At 37.7% G+C, this 22,897-nt stretch overlaps 3 protein-coding genes and 1 non-coding gene across 4 annotated transcripts; 3 read left to right on the forward strand and 1 right to left on the reverse strand.

Moving 5' to 3' along the window:
• The first annotated feature begins 376 nt into the window (after positions 1–376).
• LOC121787997 (alpha-mannosidase I MNS5-like) lies at positions 377–5,964 on the forward strand. Its single transcript, XM_042186850.1, has 15 exons — positions 377–638; positions 1,656–1,698; positions 1,794–1,859; positions 1,938–1,999; positions 2,131–2,230; positions 2,452–2,634; positions 2,911–2,959; positions 3,045–3,224; positions 3,359–3,479; positions 3,825–3,906; positions 3,990–4,075; positions 4,168–4,268; positions 4,624–4,765; positions 4,922–5,072; positions 5,501–5,964. The coding sequence occupies exons 1-15, from the start codon at positions 502–504 to the stop codon at positions 5,723–5,725; spliced, it is 1,728 nt and encodes a 575-aa protein (XP_042042784.1). The 5' UTR covers positions 377–501; the 3' UTR covers positions 5,726–5,964.
• Positions 5,965–8,115: 2,151 nt separating this feature from the next.
• Positions 8,116–10,786, forward strand: LOC121787642. Its single transcript, XM_042186443.1, has one exon. It carries the CDS (start codon positions 8,638–8,640, stop codon positions 10,729–10,731), a length of 2,094 nt encoding a protein of 697 aa, XP_042042377.1. The 5' UTR covers positions 8,116–8,637; the 3' UTR covers positions 10,732–10,786.
• A 766-nt stretch (positions 10,787–11,552) lies between these two features.
• Positions 11,553–11,658, reverse strand: LOC121788210. Its single transcript, XR_006047658.1, has one exon. It is a non-coding gene; the product is annotated as a U6 spliceosomal RNA (small nuclear RNA).
• Positions 11,659–16,931: 5,273 nt separating this feature from the next.
• On the forward strand, positions 16,932–20,732 carry LOC121786313 (calmodulin-binding protein 60 B-like). The gene is made up of 6 exons (XM_042184923.1): positions 16,932–17,004; positions 17,387–17,484; positions 17,560–17,993; positions 18,068–18,228; positions 19,868–20,065; positions 20,145–20,732. The coding sequence occupies exons 1-6, from the start codon at positions 16,981–16,983 to the stop codon at positions 20,526–20,528; spliced, it is 1,299 nt and encodes a 432-aa protein (XP_042040857.1). The 5' UTR covers positions 16,932–16,980; the 3' UTR covers positions 20,529–20,732.
• Positions 20,733–22,897: the final 2,165 nt, after the last annotated feature.

The raw sequence follows: 22,897 nt of genomic DNA on the forward strand, positions 1-22,897 counted from the left end.
AAATTGTCAAGATTGGGATTATTGTCAAGATTTACTCATGGTATCAGTGTCAAATTTTAATCATATAAAATTTTGTAGTACATGTTGATGTCAAGTTTTAATCACGGAATTGTTCCAATACAAAAATTCCACAAAACCAATGGATTAACGTATCACAATTTTGATAGATAATTTTTTGTAAGGTGGCGATTTTTTACGAATCAAATCAATTATTTGTTTCATAGTATATTTCTGTAAAACAAAAAGGAAAAAACCAAATTCCTACTCCATTAAAAAAACTCGTCAAATAAAATTAATAACGTATGTGTATAATTTGATTTAATATTAAAAGCAAAAAATAGTCTTTTTTTTTTCTGAAAAAGAGATGAACCTCAAAACCAAACAAAACTCAACTCGGCGGTGTAAAAAGGCTATCCCCAAAATTCAGACTCCTATAATCGTAACTTTCGAACTCAAATACTACTATTCTGGCCTTCCGATTTATGCGCAAACGGATAATCTATGTTGCTTGGAAAGAGATGGGCATCGCTTCTCATATTTATGCTGATTTTTTCCACATTTTACTCCCAAATCTCTTCCTCAAAGTCAGACCCTTATGCTGCTAAGAAGAAGCGGATGAGCCAAAAAGTCCGCCAGATGTAATTTTCTATCTCTTCTCAATTCAATCTTCCACACTGTTTCTTGATATTGGGATTACAACTACTTGAACCGATCGCTGTGGAAATAGCAATTAATCCAGCTGATTGTTAGTTAAACTGTTTCTTGTCTTGTTTGGGGAGTTTTTTTAGTTTTTGATTTCTTGCTTTATGTTTGTGATTTTGTTTTGCTGGTTTTGATATGTGATGTGTGTTTGCTATATGCTGCATTGAGTAATTGATTAATTGGGCGTTGATTTGCTCAGTTTTAGATAGGGCATTTGGAGGTAATAGATTTTCAGTTTGATTGGGGTGTTTGAGAAAGGGGAAATGATGATGTTGTTGTCATGAATTTGTTAGATTCATAAATTTTATATGTTGAGCAGTGAGCACCAATGGACTAGAAATGTGTGTTAGAGCTACACCACTCCCGTGTGATTGTATGTTTATGAAAGGCACTCGAAGACATGGACCTGCACCTTTACGATTTTCATAACGACCGAATTACCCCATATAGTTCGATATCCAGATTCTCAATTTAGTACTCCTACTAAGTATTTAGAATAGAATCACACCTTTAGTTTTCCGATGCATGACAGGTAAAGCTTTTTTAGTATGTAAGGTGTATTTCGGGTCTTGTCTACTTCAATGCATGTATATTATATAGTTTAGTGGATATGTGGTAGGATATACTAATAAAAAAGGATACATATATCCTTTGTTACTTTGACGTATTGAGAAGAAGGAGAAGGACAATTAAAAACCATATCCCACATAGATATTCTTCATTTAGTCATCCATTTAAAATGAAGGAAAGTAAACATTGGATGGGGTTGGATTTTAGTAATCAACCCTAATCCACTAAGTTATACAAGACTTTATGATATTGGAACATGCTTGGCGAACAAAGTAAGTTTTCTGAACCTGAAATTGGTTTGAGAAAAGATAACTAATCAAACTGGCATTTCACAGAAGTCTGTATTCTGTAGGGTATACTCACTCATCTCATCTCTGTGACAGGTTTTACCATGCCTATGACAACTATATGACGTATGCTTTCCCGGTTAGTCTTTGATTATATGTTAATTACAGATCCTGTGAGATTAATCCACCATTCATCATGGCTCAAAAATTTAATTCAGATGACTTGTTTTTCAGCATGACGAATTGAAGCCTCTGACAAAATCATTCACGAATTCTCTAAGTGAGCTTGGAAATCTCAAGGTGAGTGGTTATACTTGGAGAAGCATATAATAATTTAAAGTCCTATTAAAATATCACTGAATTCTTTCTGAGTTTTAGCTTGAACGTCTGCCACAAGAATATAATGGTTCAGCACTCACCCTCATTGAATCTCTGTCCAGGTTCGATGTGCACCTTTAACTTAATCTGGCTTTAAAGTTTAAACCAGTTCTGGTTATCTCATCCTGGTATCATTTTAGTGGTGACATCATATTGCCGTCAAAATGGTTCTGATGTCCTCGTTTACTTTCAGCCTTGCAATTCTGGGAAACAATACCGAGTTTGAGAAGGGAGTTCTTTGGTTATCTGAGAATCTTACATTTGATGTTGATGCCAGGATAAACCTCTTTGAGGTAATGAATTATTTTTTCGGTTTTGTATTTGAATATAATCTTGATCTTACTGCTTAAAACCTTTCCCGTTGAGGCGTTTTCTTGTTGTACAACTATTATTATTGAATTTTAGTGGCTATATCTAATATGATCATGACACACTGTAGAAATAACATTTCCATCATTGATTGTGCTTTTGGGAGTTTTAATCATATTCTTTGCCTTTGCTTGATATCATGTAGTGCAACATAAGAGTACTTGGAGGACTTGTGTCTGCTCATATTCTTGCAACTGATTCTACGAACAGGTTAACTAAAGGAACTTATAGTAATCAACTTCTTGTCCTCGCTGAGGAGCTAGGAAGACGTTTTTTACCTGCATTTGATACCCCCACTGGACTGCCTTACGCATGGATCAACTTGAAGGTAACTGATTGAATTATGCATTAAATAGTTGAATACTAACTTTAGTTTATGTAATGAAATTGCGAACCTTGACATCAAGACAGTAACTTTGAGTGTAGAAGTGCATGAAACATGAATATGTAAATGGTTGAAATTACGTTTGTTTTTTGAACATAAGAAGGTTCTTCTCTAGTGTAGTTTTGATATTACTTATAGCATGATTATCTATTAGTATATATTGCACACTTGCACCTATATTGTTTCTCATATTGTATACGAACAAAATTGTGTGTGCAGCATGGTGTGATGGAGAATGAGATAACAGAAACAAGCACATCTGGTTGTGGTATGAACTCCCTCGGAGAAACCCTTTCAAATTTGGTGCTTATTCGATATCGTGTTAGATGCTAATTTCCTTTGTTTGGTACTAGGTTCTCTAATTCTTGAAATGGGAGCACTGTCACATTTAACCGGTGACCCAAGATTTGAGTCTGCTGCTTTACGTGCTCTGCGCAAGTTATGGAGCATGAGGAGCTCTTTAAATCTCGTGGGAACAACACTTGATGTAGAAACTGGGGAATGGATAGAGTTTTCTTCTGGAATTGGAGCTGGTATGATTCTTTGCAGCCAATATTCGGACTACCTCAGAACACACATCACCTTTTACCAGAAGCTATTGCATAATATCAAGTAATCAAAGCATCATTTCTTTACGCAATTCTAAACCACTTTCTTGTCCTTCAAGGTGTTGATTCGTTCTACGAGTATCTAGTTAAAGCTCACATTTTATTCGGAAGGGATGAATTCTGGAGGATGTTTCAGCCTGCTTACACTGCTGTGCAAAAATATTTTCGACATGGTCCTTGGTAAACCCTTCAGTCCAAAGTGTTTATTCCGCACATATCTGCTTCACATTTCTTCATTGTTTGAGGTTTGAAATATCCTCTTCCTCTAATCTGCAATCACCTGAATGAATAGAAGAAAGTCTGAAAGGGTTCTCTTCCTACTTATTCTTTTCCCTTTTTTGGGATGCTATTTTTCTCTTTATTCTTCAGTATTTCACCCTTGTACGTTTTGTACCCCCATCAACTTTTAAGTTTGGTATGGTGGTTATCTTGCTATCATTTCTGTCCCATTATTGTTTATTAGGCAGAGATAATTTTCTATATTATGCTTTGAAGAAGTTTTACTAAGTATTTACCGGTCACTAGGTACCATGAAGCTGATATGAGGACAGGAAGAGCAACGTACTGGCAACTTACAAGCCTACAAGCATTTTGGCCTGGCCTTCAGGTATTAGCAAATCGTAGATTCGTAGGATTTCCTCACCAATTTGAATGTGGAAGTTTATTCTTGATATTTGTTGTGGTAGCTAGGTTCTTGTTGGGGACATCACTGCCGCTAACTCGTCACATCGTGAATTTTTCTATGTATGGCAGAAGTTTGGAGTAATACCAGAGAGGTATTGCTTTTTGTTCTACTTCTGTACTATTTGTTGTTCTTTTCTTCCTGCATATTTATACTTATTTTTTTTTGAGGTTTTCTGCTATTCAGATATCTCCTGGATCATCAAATGCTGCATCCTACTGAGAAATACTATCCCTTACGCCCAGAGTTGGCAGAATCGACATTTTACCTGTATCAAGCAACCAAAGGTAAACTATTGCAGTGGTATTTACATTCAGGGTTTAAATCTTACCAAGCATTACTTAAAGAGCTAAATTGATCTTAAATGAGCTTGACAGTTATATGTTGTTAAATTATAGTATTAGTTGTTGTTAAACAAGTTCAACACTAGTGTTCAAGTCAAAGTGATCTTAAACAAGCTTTGATAGTTATATTAGACAAGGTAAATTATATATTCTCAAAAACGTACAGTATATTTAAGCAAAGCAACGAGTTTTGTACTAAAAAATAAGTTTAATATGTTCTATAATTGGCATAGGTAAAAGTACCTGCACCATATTCGTCATCAAGCTAATATAAAACCACCTGCACCATATTTGTCAGATCCGTGGTATCTACAAGTGGGGGAGTCAATAGTGGATTCTATCAATTTGCACACACGAGTCGAAGGTGGCTTTGCCAGCATTAGAGATGTAACAACCATGGAGCTGGAAGACCATCAGCACAGTTTTTTCCTCGCTGAGACGTGAGTTTTACTCTAATCATCGATGGATACTGCCAGTTTGTTATAACCTTTTCTTTTTAGCATTTTATGTAGTCATAGAATTTTTACAAATATTTTCATTAGTAACTCAGCATTTGTGAATACTCTGAGATGCTCTGATCTTTTGTCATTGTGTAGGTGCAAATACCTGTATCTTCTGTTTGATGATTCATTTTTGGTCAACCGAAATTATGTATTTACAACTGAAGGCCACCCACTGCCTATTTTAAGCTCTTGGCATGAGAGACTTCCCGAGGCATATATTCCCAGTAATTGGACATCAGTTAAGGTATTGCTTAATTTCTGTGCCTTTGGATTACTGATTTGTTTGAGATAATTTTCTTCCATTTTTCATATTTGCTCTTACTAAATAGTAATCTTACTTCATTTTGATATCTAGTTGTTAGTCCTTGAGAGTAGGAGATGTTTATCTTTATCTTTCATTGGACTTATATATGTAAATATGGCCCAGAAGAAAGCTCATACAATGTGAGCAGAATTTTGTGTAAAATGATCAGTCATGCCATTTGAGACGGGCTTGAATCCCGAGATTTGACACGTGTGATGGATGTTCCGCCATCAGATTATCTTACAGAGTCTTTTGTATTTTGGTTGTAAGTTTGGTTGAATGCAGTGTGTTTAACCATTGGCTGCAAATGAAAAACCAACACTGTCCACTAATCACAAGATCTGAAACAGTTCTCAACTTATTTGCAGAGCGAGGAGCGCCGAAAACGAGCCAGTGCAATGTCACAGCGGATATGTCCAGCAACATCGCCAAACTGCAGGAACGACCACGAGCAGCTCGAAAGTGTTTGTCACATCCCAGACACTCGTGCTGATTATAGATGTCTCACTGATGACGACTGTGGTGTCGATTCTATGTCGTGCAGGAGAAGATCGTGCAGCATGGCCGGCTACTGCGGTCTGTGGCTCTCGTGACAGCTGCCCGCAACAAATTCTTTTGTTTTGTGACGGGAAATAACAGACGCCCGTTTCTGGGAACCACAGGCTTAAACTCTCACACAAACATTAGTAGGGAAAAGGAAAAAAAGCAAGACTAAACACATGTATCTCAATTCACACATATTGTAGCATATAACTGTATCATATTTCTTTGTAGAGGATTGTGCTTCAAAAAATTTTTACTATTTATTTATAATAAGTTTTCTTTCTACCAATATGTAAACCACTTTTTCTTTTCGTCTCTTTCTTATTTTATTAATTTTACATTAAACATATCTCTTTTACGACTAAGATTTTTATTTTATTTTTAACGAGAGTAATATTAATATATTGGGTTCCATTAAAATAGACATTTTTTCCATCTTGGATTGTCTCATAAAAGTAAGTCAATTTTTTATTTTTAATAACTTTTTTGTAATGAATCGGACAAAACCCCATTCTTTACTAATATACTAATATTTTAATAAAAATTTTTTATTTCAATCTCTTTTCTTTTTTATCAATTATGAATTAAAATTCATATGTGAAGTGTATTTTTATAGGACGAAGATTGTATACCACACTTATCTAAATTTGGGATTTCTAGGACAATCAGTTACTAATAAAATAGACTACTAATTGACAAAATAAAAATACAACATGTAAATAGGGGATTCATCAGTTACTACTAATGAAAATAGGCTGTACTAATTGACAAAATAAAAACACATGATATAAATAGGTGATGCAATGGCGTGTTGCTTATAAATTGACGTTACTAGATTTAGGAGCATAGGAATTAGATTAATCGAGCATGGGCAATTGCTTCAAAGATTTGCTACCAATATAATGGAAGTAGCAATTAATTACTCGTATGGGGGATTTGTAAGAACATTCATATCTGTGCTCTTGCCAATGAGTATGGATGTAGGCCCGGCCCCGCTTTTTCTACCTGCTCTTAGGCAAGAGCACAACACCCACATCCGCGTTCTTCCGCAAGAACGAGTAATAGGGTCCCACCATTCTATTATTCAATTTAAATAAAAACATTTCCAAAAAATTAAAATACATTAAAAATACCTGGAATAATATTATAAATTACAAAAAAATAAAAATTACATAATTAAATTCATAAAAATAAAAATTGCATAATTAAAATACTAAAAAATAAAAATTACATACTTAAAATCCTAAAAAATAAAAATTACGTAATTTAAGCGTAAAAATGCCTCCGGGGAAGACTAGTCATCATCCGGCAATACCCCAACGTTCTTTGGAGACCCCGTATCATCGCCACATGCTATCAAAATTGCTCGGGGGTCATATTTGACATATCGGTCAAATTGAGTTGGGTCAAAACCCCCCACAACGAGTTGGTGGGGAGTTGAGGTGACACATAGGGAGCGGGAGCGGGAGCGGATGGAGTCGCGGCGCGACGGCGGTTGGCAGCCGCCTTCTTCCTTCCTTGCGGTCGGCGTTGGGAACCGCTCGGGCCGGCGTCGGGGCTACCCAAGTTAACTCCGGCAAGTTGGCTAGCCACGTCTTCGGAGCCGGCGTCGGATAGGGATACCGACCTTGACTGTTTGGAAGAGTCGCTAGAGGAGGATGTTACGCTTCCCCTATACTTGGATGCGACCGCATCTCCTGCCAAATGTTGAGGTACTTGAACGGCTTGCAGTTCATGGATTGGTAGGTCGACAAGGCGGAACTGATGATGTCGACCTCGCTCCGGCCGCTCCCCGCCGACCGCTTTTTCTGGAGGTAATACCCCTGGAACTTTTGAATTTCTTCGTTGGCTCTGTATATGGCGTTGCGCACCATACTCTCGTTGCGCTCGATTGTTCCAGCCGACCGGTTTTCATTGTACCGGCGACAGATGCGCTACTAATAATGATCACCGGATTGGTTCGTGCCAACCTCCGGATCTTCGGAGATTGACAAGAACACTTTGAACAATTGCTCCATCTCCGCCGGAGTGTGCGGACACTGCGAGTAGGAGGAGTCGGAGTTTGGGAGGGGCCGCTCAACCTCGCTCTAGGCTCAGGTGTCCACCTGTATTGTCCTTCGGGGGCATCTTGGTCGTTGATCGGGTAAGGCCGGTAGCCACCCGAAACTTCCGAACCTTGGGTTTGAGGAGGGGACGAATATTCCGTTTTCGGACTAGGAAACGGTTGTGAACCGAACCAATCGGGGTTCCAACCGTGGGAGCCGGGGGGTGATCGCCGTGGCCAGACATTGTTTTGTTGTAAGAGTAAGAGTGAAAGAAAGATTGAGAATTGAGAATGGAAATGAGAGAATTTAGATGAGAATTGTGCAGTGTGGTGTAAATTTTTGGTGTGGAAGTGGGGGTATTTATAGATGAAAATGTGTATTTTTGGGGGAAAAAATCGAAAATAAATTAAAAGTGGGTAGAAAACGGATATAATTTTTTTGGAAGTGGGAATTTTTTTTTTATTTTTAATATGATTTTTTAATTAAAATCCAATTTTTTTTTAAAAAAAAATTAAATTGCCAACGGTTATGTCGTTGGCCAATAAGAAGCTGTCACGTCGCCTGCTCGCTGGCACAGACGTGCTCGATGCATTGAGCAGCGCCGTGCCAGCGGCGGACAGCTCATCTGCGTCGCTGGCACGGACGGACGGACGAGCTTGTGCTCGCAGATGTGAATGCTCTAATGCTTGGGAGTTTAAAGGTCGATGAAGCATCATCGTCCCTATTAATAAGGTTGTAACAGCCTCTCTTTCTTTTTCTGGTTTTAATGCAAACAAAGAAAAACACCACAGAAAGAGACAACAATTACGTTTCACCACTCCCATCTCCACCACCACCACCACCATGGCCACCACAACCTCCTCCGTCGTGAACGGTGTGAAGAGAATAATCGTGACCGAATCGGGAGGTGAGTGATCATGGCGGACATAGTGAAGCAGATCCTCACGAAGCCGATCCAATACGCAGATGAGGTGATCAAGCTCGCGGATCAGGCCAATTTCATGAAAAGCGACTGCAGCGAGATCAAGGTGAGCATCCACGGATCCTATAAATTTTCAGATATATGTGGTATAAAATTATACCAAATGCGCCTTCTCAAATATAGAATTTTTTTTTCTTTATATAATGAAATCCTAGCTACGTCCTTGAAGGTGAGAACGGAGAAGCTTGCGGTCCTCCTCCGCCAGGCTGCCCGCGCGAGTGGTGACCTCTACGAGCGCCCCACGCGTCGCATCATCGAGGACACGGAGCAGGTCCTCGACAAGGCCCTCGCCCTCGTCTTCAAGTGCCGCTCCAACGGCCTCCGCCGCATCTTCGTCATTGCCCCCGCCGCTGCCTTCAAGAAGGTCCACCAGCAGCTCGACAACTCCATCGGCGACGTCTCCTGGCTCCTCCGCGTCTCCGCCCCTGCAGACGACCGCGACGACGAGTACCTCGGCCTCCCCCCCATCGCCGCCAACGAGCCCATTTTATGCCTCATTTGGGAGCAGATCGCCATCCTCTGCTCCGGCAGTTTGGATGACCGCGCCGACGCCGCTGCTTCTCTAGTATCCCTCGCCCGCGACAACGACCGCTACGGCAGCCTCATTATTGAGGAGGGCGGCGTGGTGCCGCTGCTGAAGCTGCTCAAGGAAGGCCGGATGGAAGGGCAGGAACACGCGGCCCGGGCTATCGGGTTGCTCGGGAGGGATCCGGAGAGCGTGGAGATCATCGTCAACGCCGGCGTGTGTCAAGTGGTGGCGAAGATTTTAAAAGAAGGCCACATGAAGGTGCAGATTGTGGTGGCGTGGGCGCTGTCGGAGCTCGCCGCGAACCACCGGAAATGTCAGGATCCTTTCGCTCAGCACAACGTCATCCGCCTCCTCGTCAGCCACCTCGCCTTCGAAACCATCCCCGAGCACAGCAAATACGCCATCGCCACCAACAAACAATCGATCCACTCGCTTGTAATGGCGAATTCAAACCCTAACCCTAAAAGCAACGACACAGAGGAAAAGCATCACGGCGTCGCCGATCACCCCAAGGCCAATCAAATGCCTAGCCAAATGCACAATATCGTCACCAACACCTTGGCTATGAAATCCACAATGTTGCCGGTGCCGCACAACTCCGCCGCATCTCCATCTCCGATCAGCCACTCCGACATCGGCGAAAAAAGCGGAAAATCAAATAAACAGCAGAGTCACCAGTTCATCAAACAAAACAAAGGCCATGGATTACCAGGATCCAGCATCAAACGGAGAGAATTCGAAGATCCGGCTACAAAAGCAGAGATGAAAGCGATGGCAGCCAGAGCCCTACGCTACCTCTGCGCAGGAAACGTATCCGTATGCAAAAGCATAACAGAGTCACGCGCTCTGCTCTGCCTCGCCGTACTACTAGAAAAGGGGGAAATCGAAGTGAAATACAATTCCGCCATGGCGTTGATGGAAATCACCGCCGTGGCCGAGCAGGACTCAGATCTGAGACGATCGGCGTTCAAACCAACCGCTCCGGTGGCGAGAGCGGTGGTGGATCAGTTCCTCCGAATCGTCGAAAAGGCAGATTGCGAGCTCCTGATCCCTAGCATAATGTCAATTGGAAACCTAGCGAGAACGTTCAGAGCAACGGAGACGAGATTCATACCGGCATTGGTGAATCTGCTAGACGACAGGGAGCCGGAGGTGATCTGCGAGGCGGCGGCGGTGCTGAACAAGTTCGTGTGCTCGGAGAATTTCCTACACGAGACGCACAGCAAGGCGATCATCAATAGCGGAGGGCACAGGCATGTGATCCCGCTGATCTACTTCGGGGAGCAGATGGTGCAGATTCCGTCGTTCATACTGTTGTGCTATCTAGCGATGCACGTGCCGGATAGCGAGACGCTGGCGCAGGAAGACGTGTTGATAGCGCTGGAGTGGTCGACGAAGCAGCAGCATCTGATGCAGGATGAAGGCATTGTTACGCTCGTTTATGAAGCCAAGAAGAGATTCGAGCTCTATCAATCTAGAGTCTCCAAACAGTACCACTGAATTTATGTATATAACTCCATGTTTCGATTCGATGGATCAGATAAGATTAATCTAATGGTGTATTGTTAACTTATATGGACTTAGTCTAAAACTTAATCTCGATTTAATGTCACCTGTGATTTATCTCCCGATAACTTCCCACAAATTCAATCTCGTATGATCTTGAATTAATTTAATCTCGAGTAATCGATCCGCTCCGGAATCAAAATGTACGGTTTGTAATAGTATTAATCTAACTTCTTCATATGATTGGTGACTTCTTTTTAAATGTCCTATGTTGCGGTTATTACGTTAATATTGCCAACCATTTTATCATTGAACAGTGTGTGTGATCCAAAATAAATGCTCGATTTTTTTTAATTTAATACAAATGTTTAATATTTGCTATTATATTTTATATTATAAAATAATTCAATCAAACATTCATATAAGTTGATTAGAATGAAAGTCCAAGAAAAAGTTATCCAACTAGAGGCCCAATACATATGTGCTATAGTGAAAAAAAAAATGTTGTTTTGGGTTTACAAGACTAAAACCTATTCCCTCCTCCCATTTGGAACATTTCTAATTCGATACGAGGTGTTCTTGTTTTCCATTGAGGGCAACCTTTTTTGTACATATGAATAATAAATTGACCTTTACTTTCATATTAAGCTGTACAGAGTTAAAGTGTGTTTGGATATGGGAATTGAATCTGATCACCAATTCTTGATCCATTTTCCTTTGTGGATAATGTTGTATGCTGAAAATATTGATCTGGGAGATAAGTTTGATGCTCAAAGATTTGGTATGAGAACTTTTATCTTGATGAGGATCGATGAAAAAATTTTTTGGACCATTTCTCGATTTATGAGTGTCATCCTTGCGCAGGGGCCATGCTAATCTTTTTTGTATCGTTCCAATTTTATCGGATGTATATTTCATTACAGGGTCGATGTGGGACAGTTGAGCTTGTTCTAATTAGCCTTTTCTTACTATCAACCGTTCGTTTCCAATCTTTTCTTCAATATCCTATTAATATGCCAATAACACAACTAAAATGTCTTTTTTTCGTGTAGGAACTATCTTCGTGATTTCAACTTTTAAAAGATACAAATACATATCCATTAGTATATTTTGCAACCTATATATTTTTCTGAAAAAGTATACTTTCTTTTAAAATCTAATAATGCAAGTAAAATAGAAACAAATACTGACAAATAATCAAAACCAACATAATTTCGACAATTGAAACATTAAATCACATAGAAGTTAAAAGTATTCAGATTCTCAATAGTTTATGTAACAATTAAAGAAAGATTAAAAAATTACAAAAAGGAACTTGAAAGTTTTTAGTTTGTAGGCTATACATGAACCTATGTTAATTTAGTCTATTTACAATTGACAGTTAGATTGCCCTTATTATTTATGCAACACGATTAACGTGTGTTTAATAATCACAAATGACAGGTTAATTGCTTTTGCTGCTGATTTTGATCACTTAGAATTAAGAAGCTGCTGCGAAGCTTCCTTAGCAGTTCTGTTATGATCAAATTCCAATATTTGACTTTATAACACAACCGTGATCCTAACGAAATTTTGCATTTCTAATCATTTAATGATTTTGCCAAATTTTGTTGCAGGAAATTAGGCGGATATTCCTAGGATGCAATCTCTAGCTAAATTATAAAAAAAAAATTAAACTTGAAAAGTGTATATTCTTGTGGGACTGATTGAGTAGCTAAATTAATTGTTCTCACTCCGTCCATAAATATGAGTCTTATTTCTTTCCAACGCAAATTTGAAGAAATGTTAAGAAAAGAATAAAGTTAGTGGAATATGGATCTCACATGTATATATTAATTTTAAATGATACTATGTAAGTGGAATGAGTTAGTGAAATATGAGACCTCTATACCATTTATGGTAATAATAAAGCGGGACTTCTAATTACGGACATAATACAATGGAAAAACGGAACTCCTATTTGTGGTCAGATGGAGTATATTATAACAACTTTGCTTTTTGTTTTGGGAGTTTATTATTTTTAGCATATTTATATTACTTTTAAATTATGTATTTCCTCTATCCTATTTAATATGTTCAACTATTTTTTATAGTTTATCTCACTCAAAATTGTAACACCCCCCACCCGAACGTCCGTCGGTCGAGTAGGTGATGTCACAATTCTGGTACCATAATGTATGGCAAATTAAAATTATCATTTTCTGAACCATTCAAAAATAAATCTTTAAATCAATAATTAATATTTACAATTATAGCGGAAGTAGCTTAGTATAATGTTTAGTGCTAACATGCCACAACTAACCATTCGAAAGATCTATCGGTAACAGAGCTCAATGACCCGCTAAGGATGCAGCGCTGGAGCAGACATGAAAGAAACATCAACCGGTACTTCCAATGTCAACTAACCTGTAGCACACTCAACACTTTAGCCAAAATTCTCTACAAGCAAAATAGTCATGCAACTTAAAATTCCCATTATATTTCATTTACCAATTATTACCTCATCTATCATAATATTATCGTCTCATTAATTTTTAACATATATTGGGCTAATTTGTAACATATATTGAGCAACACTTCCCCTATAACCAACACATGCCCAGAAACCTACAATAAGCAATATCAATTCCAGAACTTATCAACAATCATCATTTCTTGATCTCATGGTATTTACCTGGTTCACAATCACATACCGCTTCATAGCTAATAGGATATCAATCCACCATTTTCACATAACCAAACATATATAGCCATATATTTCGAATTACTTTTATCTCATTGGCAATTTACTTATTCAGTAACTGAGCATATCAACATACACGTACTAACAGTCAAATCTTCATCCACAGCATCAAATCTCCATACTACACCCACATAAAGTGTATGGTAATACAAATTCTTCACTCATGTCATAACTATTCTCTGCGAGTTCTAGGGTTTTCAATATTTATATCGTAACAGAATCCAGTTTCATGTATAAGATATTAACCTAACACATTATAACAAATATTTCTCATAAACTCATATATCGTCACGTAATTTTAATCAACACATCCCAGAATTTCACGCATAACCCCCCCTTTTGTGCTTAGTGACAGACTAGGGTACGCGGGTCAGATCAGAAACATAATCTGATACAGACACGGTCAGGGTCCTCGAGAGGACGCCGCACAGACCACACATTAGGGTGCAGACAGATAATCTCGGGAACAGACCACCCATAAGGTGCATATCAGACAGATCAGATAGGGGCCCATCAAATAACAGACGATCCTCGCTTCGGTTATCCAGATGACGAGAGATCACAGATAATGCAGCGCTGCTGTCCTATGGCATGCCAATTGTACCCACAGAATACACTCAAGCACGGGGCATAAACACAGTCAAATAGTATCATTCTCATTTTCATCTCAATACATATCCTCAACTATTTCCAACATAACACATCAACAACTTATTTTCACACCATATATCATATCGAATTTATAGATTAAATTCCAACACTCTCAAAACCATCCCAGATTCCCACCAACACATGCAGATATATCAGACATAATCACATTTAGTCATATTTGTATACATATCATCATCATATATCATTTATCATATCCACCTTAATGCTCATTTCCACATCATCTACAGTCACAATCATATTCTTCCCTTTTCACATCTCATTACCAAATCATTCAATAGTTCATCATATTCTCATATTTTACTTCATAAGTCTTTTTTACCACATAATTACTCATAATTTACTAAGATATTAATAGGTCACATAACAATCATATTATAGCACATAAGAGAACTAGGCCATTTAAGTGCTGAGCATGATACCTGGATGTTTATTGCCAAACCTTTTCTTCTCGACTACTCTTGTTATTCCGATCCTTTTCTTCCCGTTAGGCTATCGCTAAGAAGTCTCTCTCTTTATTTACTAATCACACACAATTCATATTAATCTCATGACCATTCATTTATTCTATAAACTATAAACTCTATTGTAACTTTATTTCATTATTTAGTGTTATTTCCATGTTTAATCCACTCACCTAAACACTAGGTTTATTCATTAGTCACTATTATATTCAATCCTTAACCAAGAATCCTTCTGACTTTAGTGTTCTAATTAATATTACAAGCCAAACCAAATAACCATCATAAATTCTAATAAAATCACTTTGACTTATTTTCCAATCTAGTATCAATTTCCAACATTATATTCATCAAATAAAATCCATAGCAGTAACCACCAACCACCTTTCATAATTCGGCCATCTCTAATTTATAGAGTTAGGATGGTTTAACTTCTAAAATAATAACTAAATCATGCTTATTAACATCTTATGATCACCTATTGATCAATAAACCAAAGATTAGAGCATCCACAACGGTGGACGGCGGCCCCGCGTCCGTCCGTGCCAGCGGCGAGGACGCATACCGCCGCCGCTGCGCTCGCGCCGTGCCAGCGAGCAGGCGACGTGGCGGCTTACGATTGGGCAACGGCATTGCCGTTGCCTTTGAATTATTTTTTTTAATTTTAAAATTCGATTTTTAATTATATAAAATGATAAAAAATAAAAAAAATATTTTCCAAATCCCAAAATATGCCCATTTTTTTCCTGTTTTTTCTGAATTTTTTTGAATTTTTTAAAATTTTTTTGCCCCCAAAATCATCTATAAATACACACATTCATCATCCATTTATCACATCAAATCATCTCTCATTCATCTCTCATTCATAATTCTCATACAAACTATCAACACATTCATCCCTCACTCAAAACCTCAAATGGATTTCACCCATATTATGGCGGAAGCGGAGCGCGAAGAACAAGAATACTACGAACAACATCGTGTCGCTTACGAAGCATACGTCGCGGCGAATACCCCCGCTCCTCCTCCTCAACGAACCAGATCAAATCGCTCGCGCCGTGCCAGCGAGCAGGCGACGTGGCGGCTTACAATATGTATATTGTTAACAAAATATACACATTTCCTCAGTTCATGAAATATTGTTCATTTTGGTCCGTCTTTGTTGCCCACTTAATTTGTGTTTTTTTTTCTATTTTTATGGAGTCCACTTTCAACTAAATCATACACTCACATTCTATCGTAAAACTAATATATAAATGTGAGATCCATATTCCATTAACTTTTTTTCACTCACTTTTCTTCACATCTCTTAAAATCCGCGCTAGGATGTGGACAACGTTTCACGAACGGAGGGAGTATATATATAAAAAACACTTCATTCATCCTAAAAAAGAATAGTTTTACTATTTTGGGCCATCGCCAAAATTAGAGTATAAATATGAAAGTTTTTATATTACTATGACTAATAATGTGGATTGTAATAATGTAGATTTCACAATCCACTAATACTATTTATACTATTTCTACTGTCTTTTTCCCCTCTCTTACTTTTTTTTTCATCTCCCTTATTTTACTGATTGCATTTCAAAACTCTTGTCATTTATAAGTTTATCTATTTTTATAGAACAAAAGAAATATATAATAATAATTATTATAAAAATGCATACATATATTTTACATAAAACTAATCCAACACAAATTTAACTATTTTGAGAAACCCTTTTCAATTTTCAATAGCCATTTGAATAAAAAACGGTAGTATCAGTTTATGATACAATTTTTACAATTGTTACTACTGGATGGATGATAACTTTAAATTTAGTGGCACTTTTAAAATTATTTAAATCTAAAAACATGGCACAACCACATATTTAATGAATAAGTAGGCAATTGACATGTTCAACTCTATTATTATTATTATATTAATTTAAGTTTAACCGTTTATCTTCTCATTCTTCCCAATTCTACAGAGCGGCCATTGATGAAATGTAGGTAGTTTTCTCTGTAAATTTAATTTTCAGCCCCTCCTTTCCTCTAAATCTCCAACTATTAGACTTCGAAGACATCAATTTGATGAGGGTTGTAGATACTTTTGAAAAAAAATTAAAATTTTTACAATAAAAATATATTAAAAAGAAAAGTTTGGGAAGGGCTTAAGCACCTTCCCTCTTGAACGTGTGTCCGCCAGTGACTGGTAGTCACGGCACCTAATGAGTGATTACACAAAGTTAAGCAGACAATAATGCTTGGGACCCACACGACACGCTTTTGTATATGTATCCGTCCGTGCTTGAGAAAATCAACTCATTCTGAATTTAGAAAAAAAGTGTGATTTTTACCCAGGGGTCAAGGCTAGTTAAATCAAATCCCATGGATGATCAATATATGAAAATTGTAAGTTTAACGATTCACTCTTTTCCTCGCATTATAAATGAAATCTTTATGATTTTTTTATTGTCCCAGAAATACAACATTTTCTAAAATGGAAATACAAGTAATATTTATATTTATATTTTATTTTATTCTCTCTTTACTTAATTTATAAAACAACCCTATATAAGATCTTGTGTTGAAAAGTAAAGGTTTCATATTCAGTGGGACATAGAGGGTGGATGTCTAAACAATCTAAATTGTGCGTAAAATCTGAATTTGAAAAATACAGAGTTTATTTTTAAATCATCCATTGTCATCCTTTTGTACAATAGCCTAACAATAACTCTATGAGGATATAATTAAATGATAACTAGCTTAATTTGACTTAATCACTGCTGTCTAGGTGGAAGAGGAATTGGAATTGGAGAAGCAGAGGACTTTGGCCAAGGTCGCAGAGGGTTATGAATCGGCCAAACGAAGGATATATGCTAGATTGAAGAGGTGAGAGGAAATACTGAAAAGTTTTATTTCTTCATCAAGATTCATTACTGAATATGCTTTATTTGAAATTATCAGCTGTTGGAAAGATGGGAGCACGATGAAACTGGAGTTGAGGAACAGGATTGCTCCAATGATTTTGACCAGAGAGGAGATCAAAGGAGAAGGAGATGTTCCTATTGAGGTGGCTCTTGTTGATGATGTGACAGGAGATGTTGTAGTTGATGAACCGGAGGCCTCTGCGAATATCGACTTCTTTCTTCTCAATGTTTCTGAAGCTGGAGAATCGATAGTCCCTCAAGAGGAAGGTAAAAAGCCTATTCTTGCAGCAGGAAATGTACCTCTGCAGCTGCACAGAGGCGTTGCTAAAATCAACAACCTCAAGATCAGAAACTGCGCCACCAAGATTAAGCCACCGGTGTTCAAGCTAGGCGCCAGGGTTGTTGGTGCTTCTGTTCGAGTCAAGGAAGCCACGACAGAGGCCTTCGCCCTCAAAGATTTTCGCCAAAAATGTAGTGATTCTCCTTCATTCTCATTCATAAACCAATGACACATTTTTTAAGGACTTTTTCGACTCGATCTTCAGATTTCATCAAGCACCCGAATCCATCGCTATCTGATCAAGTATCGCGATTGGTCTTCATTAGCAGAGGTGGTAAGATCGAGAAACGTCTTAATGATAACAGCATCTGTACAGTGGAGGATTTTCTGATTCGACATCTCATACATCAGCAAAGCCTCAAGAATGTAACGTCTTCTCTTTTTCTTGATTTATTACTATGCTATACCTCTTTCAAATTCATGTTATTAAATTACTCCCTCTGTCTCTCACTCACTATGAGTGATTTCAGAATATGGAAATTAAATTTCCACTGCCAAAATATATAGAATAGAGATTCTTGAGATATACAATATATATGACCCTACATAAAGATATGATCAATTACTAACTCATGCCATAATTGCTAATTACAACTAATATAAGAACATAGAATTTTAGAGATGTAAGAGCACTCACTATGGTTGGGCTGATCTCTAGGTCTTGAGATCGACCCTTATCGGCCAATTATTGCGGAAGAAGGGCAGATCATCGGCCCTTACACGTATCTTCTTTTATTATTTTTATTTTTTATATCATAATTTCTACATTATATATACTCTATAATATTTTTATGTAATTATGGTTCTCGTTGTATTCTTTTTTCTAATATTGTAATACAATGATGATTTACGTATTACTCCCTCTGTCTCCTAAAGTTTGTCTCAATTTGATACCGGGGCATAATGATCTTAGCTCTTGATTTAAAAATCTAATACCTATCATTTAGTTATAGTTAGCAATTTAAGGATAAGTTAGCATTATAACACACCCTATTATATATGTATTCATACCCATACCAAATATTTCACTAAATTTACCAAATAAATTCACTCAAATGACAAAAGCCAATCGCCATCTTCTTCTTTTTGAAGCAGAGCTGGTGACAATGGGAGGGATAATTGGCCGTCCGGGGGGGATCGGCCGCCCCCTCCCGACCCTTCTCCAATAATATTATGAGTTATTTATTTATTGAATAATCTCCTAATCCATCCTGCCTCACCAGATGCCAAATCAATCTCCTCCATCGAACTAGAACGTTCTCCTAATATTTGAAGGTTACACATTGAAGTTTTTGTAATCCTAATACTACAAAAAAAACATAATTGTCTTTTAAGAACACAAATATAGAGAATCAAATACTTTGTATTGAAAAAATTTTAAAATATGATTTAGGATGCTAAAGAACGAAATCTAAGTTGAGAACAAATCTTTGCTTTTTAGGGATACTTCCATTTGTATCTCCTAATTTTAATTAAGACAGTCACAATGAAAATGTCTTTTGAAATGTTGGTGTTATATTTTTAAACACATATTAACATCCTTAATTGCAGGTTTGTGATCAAATACTAACTTTTTATAGTAATAACTAATAACTAAATATCAATATTGTATGTTAAAAATATCAACACAAAGATATAAATTTGTCAATCTTTCTTGTGTTGATAAATTATGTCTTTGTATTGATATTTAAATTTATATGTTGTATTGATATAATTATGTCTTTGTGTTGATAATTTTAATTGATAGTTATTAGTTATTACTGTAAATAATTAGCACCCTAGTCCAACCCCTTAATTGCATTTATAAATATTCTCAGCTAGTACTTTTTTTGGTAGTGTACCCTTAAAAAGGTTTATTAGCATCCAATCTGCCTATGGATCCCAAAGCTGATCTGGGCTTGCTGATTTGGCAAAAGTGGTCTAAGATTTTTGGGCATAATCACTATGATTAAATATGTGTGAATAAAACTTGGGGTTTAGTATGTGGGCTTATTATATATTGTAGATTGTGAATACCCAAGAAAGCAAGTGGAAGGCCATTGTCAAGAATGCTCAAGCATGCCAAGTCAGCGAGAAGGTGTACTGTTACATAGTAGATCCGAAGCAGAAGACAGGTGTCGTCTTCAACATTCTAGGACACGTGCTAGGAATATGTTCGGGAAGCCACTACTCTCAGATAAGCACGCTGTCTGAAAAACATAAGGCATATGTCAGATAACCCTGAGCTCCCTATTTTAGCACATTGACTAGTGTTTCTTGCTAAATCAAGATGTAAATAACAGGTTGATGCTGAGGTACTGTTGCCATCTGCTTACCATAACTGGAAGGAGGTGAAGGTCTTTAATCATCTGAATATTCTTCATCAGCATTTACATGACAAAACTGAAAATTCTCAGTCCTGCCCCCTCCTAGATCCACCGCTGACTGAATTGGTGGCAGAATCATTCCAAACAACGAACTCTGTTTGGGAAAATTTTACTCTGGCCGACCCCTCCTGCCCCGGCCTACCAAATCCACCGCAGACTGAATTGGTGGGAAAATCATTCCAAGCAACGAACTCGTGTGGGGAATATGTTGTTGGATCCATGAATGATGAAATAGACCGTATATATGATGCTGCGATGCAATCCCTTTACGCGTGGCCTAGCAGTCCGAGCCTCTTTTAAGTGTGAAAGATGATGAAACAATCGACGTCAACTTCTTCCCATGCATGCTGCGTCTTAGACCATGTTTATCACCAACCCCAACCATCCACTTTTTCAATATTTAATTTATTTCTATCTCCTCCACATCATCTTTCACTTCATTAATATTCATCCAACCCAACCACACATATTTTCATGGTTTATCAATGACCACCCAACCACACCATTATATATTTATTTTTATATTATTTGTTAATACTATTATTATTACATGAATACTTATTATTGGGAATAGTAGAAATTTGGAGAATCGGAGAATATATTATTCTCATCATCCTCCATAGCTAGCAACAAGGGAAACTAAAAAATATGAAATTCTATTAAACAATAAGGATTATAGGAGGAGAAAAGATAATGTTTTTTTGTGTGCAAAACTGTAGCAAATGTGGTCTCTATTTATAGAGGAAGAAAAATTATGAATTTTGGTATAAATTTTATAATTTTTTAATATAATATATTAAAGATATACTACCTCCGTCCCCCAAAATTCGTCCCAGTTTGACCGGGCACGAGTTTTAAGAAATATAATGGAAAGTGAGTTGAAAAAGTTAGTGGATTGTGGGACCTACTTTTATATATTGGTTTTATAATAAAATGTGAGTAGGAATGAGTTGGTGGAATATGGAACCCACTACCAAAAATGGTAAAAATGAAATGGGACAAATTTTGGGGGACGGACGAAAATAGAAAACTGGGACGAATTTTCAGGGACGGAGGTAGTATAAATTATTAAAAATAATAATATCAGCCAATGAAATTGTGCCATTTGGCACGATCTCATTGGCTGAGTGGTGAAAGGGGAGGAGAGACATTTGGGTCTGTTTGAAGAGAGAGATAGACCGAGGTTGAAGAGAGAGGGAGACCTTCAATTTCAATTTTTTTTTAATTGGGTAATGACATGGAGGTCGGCCTCCACCAACCGATAAACTTGGTCTTAGTCGACAACATGGAGCTTTCTCCTCTGCATGCCACGTCAAAGCCTTGTCAGCATTAGATATTTTTGATGAGTTAGTTGGGAAGTTAGTTAGAAGATGAGTTGTTATAGAGTTAGTTAGAAAATATTTTGCTTACTCACTTAGCTCATTCTCTTGTATAAATAGTGTAGCTTCCTTCTTTGTATCTTTCAATGAATCATTCTATGAAGTTGATTTCATTCTTTTTTGGATCATTTGAATCCTAGTTCAACATTTTCTACATGAAGGGTTGAATGGTGATGAACCTCCGTGTTGATTTGTTTGTTGTTACGAGCCCAACAACCTCGGCTACTGCAGCCGCTGCAGAGCCTCCTTCAACGCTGGTAACAGGGGCAGAGGAGACGGTGGTAAGGAGCGGAGATGAAGAAGAGTCACGGACCGAGGAAGAGGGGTTGGAAGAATCGGAGATCAAGGAGACGACAACAGCTCGGCAGTTGAGACCAAGAGAGCAACTCAAGCAGCCGGATCGCTACCAAGACTTCGTCACCAAGTAGACGAGCCGGCCCAACGCGTGGCGTTTTATTTAGTCAGTTTATTATTGTACTTTTTGTCTTTTATTTTAATTATTGAACTTATTTGAGTGGAGCGTTTTTATAAGCTCCGTCGGATTTTCTTTGTTGATTCTTTCCCGATGTATAGGATTAGGTCGAATCAACCCTAGGGTCCTAGATATATAAATAGGGTTATTCATTAATTCCGTTCTTAATAAATGAAGAATTATTTGCCCACGTATCGTGTTGAACACTCTACAAACCCTACCTTGTTGCCGACGGAGACCTCCTCCGCGCCGGAATTTTGGGTGTTACTCTCGTAACCGGACAGAAATACTTCGTTGAGGGAAGGAGTCTCTTAACACTTGTTCAATTGGATCAATTCAAGTGAATCAGATTAAGAGAGTGAGTGAGATCAAGTCTCTTTTGATCAATTAGGCGAGGAGCTTCGGGAGCCGTTGGATGAGTTTTGATCTAACTTGCCGTTGGATCGGTTTCTTTTTCTATTAAAACTCTTTTCTTCAACTTGTTAGTTAGTTAGTGATATTGAGCTCAATCTCTTCTTTGTCTTCCTCGTGATTTGATTGTAAGCTGGTGATAGGTTCTTATATCCTATCGAAGATTAAGAGCACACGTTGCAAATAAAGATAAACTCAGGTGCAACCCTAGTAGAGGCTAGGGTTTTGAGAAACGAAGATGTTTTATATCTTAAGTAATTTCTCAATGTTTTTGGCCATTACTTAAATCTGCTTTATTTGAAATTATCAGCAGTTCGAAATATGATGACTCTGCAGCTGAGGAACGGCATTGCTCCAACGTTCTTCACCTGAGAGGAGATGTTGCCAAAATCGAGTTCTATCTCCTC

This window comes from Salvia splendens, chromosome 22 (genome assembly GCF_004379255.2).
Source record: "Salvia splendens isolate huo1 chromosome 22, SspV2, whole genome shotgun sequence".
In the NCBI taxonomy this organism is placed as follows: domain Eukaryota; kingdom Viridiplantae; phylum Streptophyta; class Magnoliopsida; order Lamiales; family Lamiaceae; genus Salvia; species Salvia splendens.

Excerpts from the sequence above, each read along its gene's own strand:
- LOC121787642 (XM_042186443.1), top strand. The coding sequence starts at position 8,638 with ATGGCGGACATAGTGAAGCAGATCCTCACGAAGCCGATCCAATACGCA.
- LOC121786313 (XM_042184923.1), top strand. The coding sequence starts at position 16,981 with ATGGATGATCAATATATGAAAATT. Across the intron at positions 17,485-17,559 it reads ATATATGCTAGATTGAAGAG|CTGTTGGAAAGATGGGAGCA; the intron begins GTGAGAGGAAAT and ends TGAAATTATCAG. Across the intron at positions 18,229-19,867 it reads ATCAGCAAAGCCTCAAGAAT|ATTGTGAATACCCAAGAAAG; the intron begins GTAACGTCTTCT and ends TATATATTGTAG.
- LOC121787997 (XM_042186850.1), top strand. The coding sequence starts at position 502 with ATGTTGCTTGGAAAGAGATGGGCATCGCTTCTCATATTTATGCTGATT. Across the intron at positions 2,000-2,130 it reads CTCATTGAATCTCTGTCCAG|CCTTGCAATTCTGGGAAACA; the intron begins GTTCGATGTGCA and ends GTTTACTTTCAG. Across the intron at positions 2,960-3,044 it reads AACAAGCACATCTGGTTGTG|GTTCTCTAATTCTTGAAATG; the intron begins GTATGAACTCCC and ends GTTTGGTACTAG.